General features: G+C 45.9%; 2 protein-coding genes across 3 annotated transcripts in view; both read right to left on the reverse strand.

Moving 5' to 3' along the window:
- LOC106578926 (myozenin-1) overlaps window positions 1-3,588 on the reverse strand; it is a 9,003-nt gene extending 5,415 nt beyond the window's left edge. Inside the window, exon 1 of one of the 2 annotated variants that reach the window (XM_014158195.3) lies at window positions 3,394-3,588. The gene's annotated coding sequence lies outside the window, so the exon portion shown is untranslated. The remainder of the gene's footprint in view (window positions 1-3,393) is intronic. The other variant, XM_014158194.3, reaches the window with a different exon arrangement.
- Window positions 3,589-5,796: 2,208 nt separating this feature from the next.
- LOC106578927 (synaptopodin 2-like protein) overlaps window positions 5,797-10,000 on the reverse strand; it is a 13,895-nt gene continuing 9,691 nt past the window's right edge. The window contains exon 5 of the mRNA XM_045702387.2: window positions 5,797-10,000. This exon is cut by the window's right edge and continues 672 nt beyond it. Within this exon, the coding sequence (XP_045558343.2) occupies window positions 8,091-10,000 (1,910 nt within the window). The 3' untranslated portion in view covers window positions 5,797-8,090.

The following is a 10,000-nucleotide window of genomic DNA, read 5'->3' on the forward strand; positions in this document are numbered from 1 at the left end:
TTTGGAGGTTTTTGAATAACTTCCACTTAATGTTTGAATAAGACTTTTAATAATACCGCTAGCTCATTTTGTTCTTTACTCCACACACAGATAAGACACATGGAAATGAATTTCCTTAGGCATTAATCATGTGAACACTTTTCTTTTTTGTTATGACAAGGCATCAGTGGAACTTGAACCTATGATCTTCTGTTCTCTATCCATGAAATCGGTCCACTGCGCCAGCAGGGATACACGTACACAGACACCTGAATTCTGATCTTTTGACCAATTATTGACAAAAGTACTGATCTGATGGGCCAAAAGACCAATTAGTGAAAAAACTATCAGAATTAGGCAGCTTGTGTAAACGCAGTCCAGGATGGAGCTAGCAAGCCATGTATTTTTTACTCCTACAAAGCTGTTCATTTTAGTCTATTCAAACAGACCCCATTTCAAAGGAAACAATCACTCATTAAGATCAGGTGTGGCCAATTAGTGGGCATGGCCAACACACCTGAACACACTCCACAAGAGAGGATAGAGGGAGTTTTGTTGACGCTGAGAACAGAATGTATATGTTTTTAAATAACATTCTAACAACATTCTCTGAATATTACTAAAGATTTCTTGTGGTTTTTAATTTAAAGTTTTCTTAATGTTCTTGGGACAAATTGAGAACATGACTTTAATAGAACAATGAGGAAATCTGTAGGAAACGCTATGCTGAAGTACTGAAATTCAAATCAAATCAAATAAAAGTTTATTTGTCACGTGCGCCGAATACAACAGGTGTAGACCTTACAGTGAAATGCTTACTTACAGGCTCTAACCAATAGTGCAAAAAAAGGTATTAGGTGAACAATATGTAAGTAAAGAAATAAAACAACAGTAAAAAGACAGGCTAAATACAGCAGCTAGACTATAACAGTAGCAAGGCTACATACAGACACCGGTTAGTCAGGCTGATTGAGGTAGTATGTACATGTAGATATGGTTAAAGTGACTATGCATATATGATGAACAGAGAGTAGCAGTAGCGTAAAAGAGGGGTTGGCAGGTGGTGGGTGGTGGGACACAATGCAGATAGCCCGGTTAGCCAATGTGCGGGAGCACTGGTTGGTCGGCCCAATTGAGGTAGTATGTACATGAATGTATAGTTAAAGTGACTAAGCATATATGATAAACAGAGAGTAGCAGCAGCGTAAAAGAGGGGTTTGGGGGGGCACACAATGCAAATAGTCCGGGTAGCCATTTGATTACCTGTTTAGGAGTCTTATGGCTTGGGGGTAAAAACTGTTGAGAAGCCTTTTTGTCCTAGACTTGGCACTCCGGTACCGCTTGCCATGCGGTAGTAGAGAGAACATTCTATGACTGGGGTGGCTGGGGTCTTTGACAATTTTTAGGGCCTTCCTCTGAAACCGCCTCGTGTAGAGGTCCTGGATGGCAGGCAGCTTAGCCCCAGTGATGTACTGGGCCGTACACATTACCTTCTGTAGTGCTTTGCGGTCAGAGGCCGAGCAATTACCGTACCAGGCAGTGATGCAAACAGTCAGGATGCTCTCGATGTTGCAGCTGTAGAACCTTTTGAGGATCTCAGGACCCATGCCAAATCTATTTAGTTTCCTGAGGGGCAATAGGCTTTGTCATACCCTCTTCACGACTGTCTTGGTGTGTTTGGACCATTCTAGTTTGTTGTTGATGTGGACACCAAGGAACTTGAAGCTCTCAACCTGCTCCACTACAGCCCCGTCAATGAGAATGGGAGCGTGCTTGGTCCTCCTTTTCCTGTAATCCATAATCATCTCCTTAGTCTTGGTTACGTTGAGGGATAGGTTGTTATTCTGGCACCACCCGGCCAGGTCTCTGACCTCCTCCCTATAGGCTGTCTCGTTGTTGTCGGTGATCAGGCCTACCATTGTTGTGTCGTCTGCAAACTTAATGATGGTGTTGGAGTCGTACCTGGCCATGCAGTCATGGGTGAACAGGGAGTACAGGAGGGGACTGAGCACGCACCCCTGTGGAGCTCCAGTGTTGAGGATCAGCGTGGCAGATGTGTTGCTACCTACACTCACCACCTGGGGGCGGCCCGTCAGGAAATCCAGGATCCAGTTGCAGGGGGAGGTGTTTAGTCCCAGGATCCTTAGCTTAGTGATGAGCTTTGAGGGTACTATGGTGTTGAACACTGAGCTGTAGTCAATGAACAGCGTCCTCACATAAGTGTTTCTTTTGTCCAGGTGGGAAAGGGCAGTGTGGAGTGCAATAGAGATTGCATCATCTGTGGCTCCCATAGAAGAACATTCTTGGAACAATTTGAGAACATTATTTTAAATAGAACCATGAGGAAACCAGTAGGAAACGTTATGCTGAAGAACAGAAATTCCCAAAGAGGTAGATTTTTTTAACGTTCTCTGAACTATTTGAGAACATTCCCAATGTCAAACCAGTTGAAGAACGTTCCTAAAACACTGCCAAAATGTAAATTAAATGTAACCATGTTTGAACTTTTAGGAAATGTTCTGTTAAAATAATGAAATACCAAGAAAATACTGTTTTTTTGTCAAGTTTCTTGAATGTGTGGAGAATGTTCCAAAGCCAAGTAACTATCCTGCACCATTCCCAGAAAGTTGTGGGAAGGTTTATGCAAAATAACCACAGGACAAACACGCTCTCACCAAGCTCTAAGAAACATGTGGTTCTCAGAACAAAATGTGTTAGCTGGGTAAATTATTATTGGTTGAAGAATTGTTCTGATTTTAGAAGCACTTGAACACAATCATGTCGGACTTACGACTCCGAGCACATGAATGCCTCATCATACCACCGACATTCCAAACCCAATCCAGCCTGATGGACATGAAATGTGAATGGTTTGTACCCGATGAGTGTGGAAGAGCATAAATTGCAAAATCCATGCAGCTACTAGCCAATAGTTAGAAAGCGATGTAAGTTGATACCATGCCATGAATACATGAATTCATGTATGCTGTGATACATATGACATGCTGCCATCCGTGGAGGACACATGATTCACACTGACGAGGACTTTTCCACCTGAAACAGCCCAGCAAAGCCCAGCCTAGCACAGTGCAGGCCTTGCATGGCATAAACCCATGTTGAATCAAATCTAAAACCAGTAGATCGCTCAATTCACTCCTTAACAGTGAGCTTGTCCGTACCTGGCTGACAATTACCTGACCTACATCAGTCCATTATTATCACCCCCAGATAACCCATACGCATGTGTGAGATAATAGATGCCATTTAGCAGAAGCTTTTATTCAAAGCGACTTACAGGAATGTGTGCATACATGTTATGTATGGCTGGTCCTGGGAAATGAACCCACTATGATGGTGTTACAAGCATCCTGCTCTACCAACTGGTAGGAGGTGATGTCACAAATTGAGCCTTACCTCAGGAGAATTCTCAGGAATTAGAGAAGAAGAAAAGAATGTTCAAGGAGGAAAAGAAGAGTTGAAAGTATTCCAGAAAGTGTCCCAGTGCCTACACTCCTGTACGCCCAAGAGACTGTGTAGGAGCTGGACTATGGAGGCCTGGGTGGGTGGGAGCTGCTTAAGGGTTTACGAGGCGACTGATATTATCTCTCAGATGCTCCTTAGGTCTATGTATAGAGAGGTGGGGGGGGGGGGGGGGGGGGGTGAAGGGGGTAGTGTGAAGAGAGAGGGAGGACAGAATAGTGGATAGAGAAGATAATCACTTACCCCCCCTTCCCTTCGCTCCCCGAGGACTGTGTTTCTCACCATGGTGAAGTGTCCAGTCCACCTGTTTATACCTTTAGAATAAACAGGTGGCTGTGCCCCCATAACACTCAGATCTCTGTTACACAACTGACCACAGAGAGAGAGAGGGAGAGAGAGAGAGAGAGAGAGAGAGAGAGAGAGAGAGAGAGAGAGAGAGAGAGAGAGAGAGAGAGAGAGAGAGAGAGAGCATACTGAAAGAGAGGGAGATAAAGAGTGAGATAATGAGATATGGGTAGAGAAAGAGAGAAAGGGGGACAGAGTGAGACAGAGCTTGTGTCTAATCATTAGTAGAGAATTTACTACGCATCCGACTTTAACGACCTACCTCAAAGCTAACCCTCAACCCTGTCCTAGCCTCCCGGGTGGTGCAGTGGTCTAAGGCACCGCATCACAGTGCTAGCTGTGCCACCAAAGACTCTGGTTTCGAGCCCAGGCTCTGTCGTAGCCGGCCGCGACCGGGAGGTCCATGGGGCGACGTACAATTGGCCCAGTTTCGTTAGGGAGGGTTTGGCTGGCAGGGATATCCTTGTCTCATCGCACACTAGTGACTCCTGTGGTGGGCTGGGCGCAGTGCACACTGACACGGTTGCCAGGTGTACGGTGTTTCCTCCGACACATTGGTGTGGCTGGCTTCCGGGTTGGATGTGCATTGTGTCAAGAAGCAGTGCGGTTAGGTTGGGTTGTGTTTCAGAGGACGCATGGCATTTAACCTTCGCCTCTCCTGAGTCCGTACGGGAGTTTCAGCAATGAGACAAGACTGTAATTACTACCAATTGGATACCACAAAATTGGGGATAAACCTGTCCTCTAACCTCTGACCCATAAACCTAGCACCAACTCTAGACCTGACTCAGATTTATCAGAATGTATGGCATAACTGAAGACCTATGACTGCAGGGACTGGATAGTAGCCCCATGATTGTGGTCAGGTAGTGTGTATGTTGGTGGGGTGTAGTAGTTATTCTGATGTCTTTACTCTGATCACATTGTAAAAATGAGTCAGTGTTTAGAGTCCAGCACTCAGCACTCAACCAGATGACTGGAGATCAACAGGACTAAAAATAGGAGAGACCCTCCTGGTAGTGCGTGTGTGTGTGTGTGTGTGTGTGTGTGTGTGCGTGTGAAGGCCCAAGGCCAGGGGAGAGAGCTGACTGCAGTACCAGTTATCACCAGTAAGAGTGTAGCCATTCTCGTGATAAAGATTAGCATTAGTGTTTTCTCCTCAGACACAACATACTTGACATTGTTTGGGGTTATTCATTCCAGTCTTTCCACCACTCATCTGAGTCATACGACAACAGCCATTTTGCTTTGCAGCAGAAGAACCCTGACACACAGCCCTCACCTCACCCTGGGATCGGATGAGGCTAAAGTTTGCGGCTAAAGATAGCGATCCAGCATGGGGTAGGTAGGGTTTCACAGCTCTGGGATGGTGACTGACAGAACATGGTCAAGGAATTTAGAACACAGTTTACAGGAACTGCTGCAAAACTGTCTTCAACATAGACATGATCATAAAACACCCATGAAGGCAGCGAGCAACCTTCCCTTAGTGAAAGGGTTTGTATGATGATATATTCATCCCTTACAGAAAAAACACACTATTTCACATGTGGAAAATCACATGATTTCACATTAAATTTCACTTTTTTTTCACACGATAATATGTTTTTTGGAACATTTGACGTGATCACGTTTACATATGTGTAGCTATGTGTTATCACGATGCTTCGCATGTTGTCACATGTTATCACATTAACGTCACGTAAGATCACGTGTGAGCACATGAACATGTGTTTTTGGAACACTTCACATGTGTTCACATGTGAAACTCATGTGGTTTTTCTGTAAGCGATCCATCATAACCCTATGACGAGACTGCGACTGAGCTCACTGTTATAACTAAGCAACATTACCACCTTGTGGACGACGGTAGGAACTGTCCCAGATGATGGATATATTATAGCTCCTACCTCCCTCGTCTCTCTTACCCAGTCCTATTGGAGGTGGGCATGATGCTGGTGACATAGGCGGAGACAGACAGACAGACAGCTGGAGAGTTTCACGTCTGTTTTTATTTCTCTGAACTACAGAACACCAACTGAACAGCACAGCTCTCACATCAATCAGAAAAAACCTCCCTGCCATCTCCTCCCTTGCTTTCCCTTCCCTCTCCCTCCCTTTCTCATCACAATAAGGAAGTGGAAAAGGCAAAGGAAAAAAACACAAAAAAACACATCCTGATACAGAGTGTAATATTGTGCAATGCACTGACACATTTATATGAAGCAAGAAAGAAAACACAGGCTATTTCATAATATTCATAATAAAAGTATACTCACAATAATCATGACAAAAATAACATGAAAAAGAAGATGTTGGCACTGCGTGCTAGTAGCTTCATAGATGAGTACAGTATTGTTCTCATATACAGTCAGCTCTTTGGTTCAGATTCAGGCCTTCATGTGACCAACTGGTTTTTGATCCAGGGTCGCCTGCACTCCCCGAGACCGTATTAGACCGCTTAGCTAAAGTCACAATGGAAGCACACAGCAGGCATGTAGTCCATCCTTTTACAGCTCAGCAATAGCCTACAGTTTGTCTTAGGACGGATGTTCTAGCTTCTCTCCACTCATCTATCTCTCCTCTCTTCTATCTTCTATCTTTCCTCTCCTCTATCTTTCTTTAGCACATCCTCACTTTTATCTGTTTATCATTCTTTATTTTCAACTTTATTCTGTCGTTCCCAACGCATTCAATTTTGTTTTATTAAACTACATATCAAGTCCCATTTTCTCTCCCTGTCCATGTCTCTCACTCTCCTTGTCTGACATTTTACATCACCTCATAAAATACTTATTTAACGTTAATATTCATATATTCATACATATCAATTATATTCTATATCTATACATCAAATCATATTTTTATCAGGCAAAGCAGAGGAGGTCAAATTATCAGAAAATGGAATGGTGATGACAAGGCTGGTGTGAACCAAGAGCTACAATGGTGTCCAAACAGGAAGTCAATAAAATAAAGAATGTGATCAAGAAAACCCCAGACCAAAGACATTTCAAAGTATTCAAACAGGTGGGTAGTGGATAGACTTCTGATTTTCATTCTTAGGTAAATGATGCAATGCACAATACTAACATCTCTTTTGGACTGACTAAGACCAATACTTTGCAATAAACCCTACAGTTAGCACATAACGTGAGAGTATAGTTGTCCTATGGTTATTTTGCATGCAACATTCCCACAACGTTCTGGGAATGGTGCAGGATAGTTGCTTGGCTTTGGAACATTCCAAACAGATTTAAGGAACTTGACGAAATAACGTTATTTTCTTGGTATTTCGTTACTTTAACTAAATATTTTCTAAAAGTTGAAACATGGTTACATTTAACGACACTTTTGGTAGTGTTCTAGGAACGTTCTCCAACTGGTTTGACATTGGGAATGTTTTCAAATAATTCAGAGAACGTTTAGTAACAACGTTCTTCTGCAGGAATTTCAATACTTCAGAATAGTGTTTCCTACAGGTTTCCTCATGGTTCTATTTAAAGAAATGTTCTCAGAACATTCAGAGAACGTTAAGAAACAATATTCTTCTGTGGTATTTTTAGTACTTCAGCATAACGTTGTCTGAAGGTTTGCTCATGGTTCTATTTAAAGTCATGTTCTCAGAACATTAAGAAAACGTTTGCTAAAAACCACAAGAAAACATTAATAGCGTTTTAAAACAAATACATTCCGTTCTCAGCGTCAACAAAACTCTCTCTCTCCTCAGGTGTGTTAGCCGTGCCCGATAATTGGCCACACTTTAATGAATGTTTGTTTTCTTTGAAATGGGGTCTGTTTGTGTGGACTACAATGATCATGAGTTTTAAAAAACAAGTAAAGAAAGCATGCTAGCTCCATCCTGATGATGCCGTAGTCTAATTCCATGGATAGAGAACAGAATATCATAGGTTTGAATCTCCCTAACGCCGTGCCATAATATAAAATAAATGTGTTTGTGTGATTAATGCATTAGCAAATACATTTACAATTCCATTTGTCTTATCTGTGCTTGGAGTTGTAAATAAACTAATCTAGCAGTGTTATTGAAAGTCTTATTGAAACATTCAGTGAAAATGTTAAGGAAGTTATTCCATAATTTCGAAATAACCTTTACATTTTGTTTAAAACATTCACAACATTTAGATAATGTTCTCAAAACTTTATTTAATTACCTTCAAATAACCCATAATTTCTGTTCTAAGAACAATAATAAAACCTCCTAGGAAGATTTTCAGGGAACCAGAGTAAAATGGGATTTCTCCAGAGCCAGTCTATAGTGTGTTGTCTTAGCTCATGGTGGATCCAGGGCGCCAGACGCTAGGTTGCAGACCCAGGTTAGAGGTGCTGAATTTGGGGCGAGGCACTCTGGAGGGCTGCGTGGAGGCGGGGCGAGGTGGGGTGTGGGCCAGAGGGCTCAGATCAGGGGCACTCTTAAACTGACTGTTACCTTGTTGGGGGGCGTGGGGCTGGGAGGGGTAGGGATTAGGGTTAGGGACATGGACGGAGGAGAAGCTCGGGAGCTGCGGGAGGGGGCCTGTGGGGGCTGGAGTAGGAGGGACCCACTGGGGCTGAGGCTGGTAGGGGGGGGTAGAGAGTGATTGGTAGCAGGAAGTGGCTGTTGGGGGAAGAGAAATGACATCAGACCTCCACATCGGTTCTCCTAGTGTGGTCGCTGACCGTGGGATGATGACAGTAGGGGCGGGGCCTGTGGGAGGTGGCGTGGAGAAGCGTTTGACCTCATACACACGTGGCATCTTGTTTTGGCCCTTGGGAGTCCCGCCCCCGTAGCTGAAGAGGGAGGGGTTTAGCTGATAGGGCTGGCGACTCATGATGTCCAGAGCCTTGATGCCTTGAGCCTTCTGACCCCCAGGGGCGGCTTTATGCCCCGCTGAACCCCCACCCTGTCCTGCTACCCCCACCCTCTGGCGCTGGGCCTGGAGAGGGCAGGAGGGGGAGAGGAGGGGGTTGTAGCTGATGGGAGGGGGGGCTCTGCAGCTGGAGGAGTATTTGAATTGAGAGGGGAGGGAGGGTGTGGGAGAGGGCTGGCGGGGGTGGCCGGGACCGGGTTGGGGTGAGGAGGGGGTCTCCACCATATAGCGATCCATCCTGCTCTGCCTACGGGCGAACAGCTGACCCCCCTTCCCTGCTAGCTGGGGCACCTGTGGAGGAGGCTGGGGTTTAGGGGCCACAGGAGGGGGCTTGGAGCCTCTCTGTGCCTGCATGAAGTTACAGGCCTCAGCCCCCAGCTTCAACCAGTCTTCTTCAGGGCCTGACTCACCTCCAGCCTCCCCACTAACTCCTCCACTAGGCCCCATGGGGCCTGGGCCTATCCTGGTCGGTGCGTCTGGGTTTTGGAGCAGCTCCAGCAGGGCCGGGTTGGGAGACACGTCCTTCTTGTTCTCCACAGAAGGACGGAACATGGGCTTCTTGTTGCTGCGACGACGCGCCTCCGCGAGAATGCCTGTTCTGGAGGCGGGGACGGCGATACGCTGCTCACGGGACGACAATGAATCAGAGGCAGGGGTCTGGGCAGTGGAGGGGGTCACCATGGCAGGGTTTGTCATAGAGACATAGGAGTTGAAGGTCAAGGGAGGAGGGGGTTGGGTCTGAGCAAGGGAGGGAATGTAAGGTGTGGCAGAGGAAGGAGAGAAGGGTTGATTAGAAGAAGATGGAGGAGAGAAGGGCTGGGCAGCCATGGCAGAGGATGGATAGACTGGGGCATGAGGAGGAGGAGGGGAGAAAGGTTGAGGAGCAGTCAAGGAACAGAAGTGTTGGGTGGGTTGAGGAGGATAATGAGAAGGAGAGTGGTCAGAAGAAGGAGAGAAGGTGGCAGTATAAACCGAGGGAGAAGGGAAAGGCTGAGAGGGAGTGCGGGTAGGAGAGGATGGAGGAGAGAGAACAAGAGGAGGAGGAGAGAGGATGGATGCAGTAGGTCTAGGGGGGATGTAGAGGGAGGTACTGGAGACCGCTCTCATGGCCTCGGGCGCCCCTGAAGGGCGAGGGGGGGCGATGGTTACCATGGATACCGCAGCAGTGGGTTTGGAAACCATTGTTAAGCCAGAAGTGGGCTGGACGGCTCGGAAGATGACAGGGGTGGCTGGTGGGCGCGATGGGGTGAGGCCTGAGGTGAAGGGGCGTGCCGTGCGGTTATGGATTCCCCCAGGCGGGTTAGGGTTAGTGTTTAGGTCAGGCTGGG

This window comes from Salmo salar, chromosome 19, assembly GCF_965601325.2.
Source record: "Salmo salar chromosome 19, fSalSal1, whole genome shotgun sequence".
Lineage (NCBI taxonomy): Eukaryota > Metazoa > Chordata > Actinopteri > Salmoniformes > Salmonidae > Salmo > Salmo salar.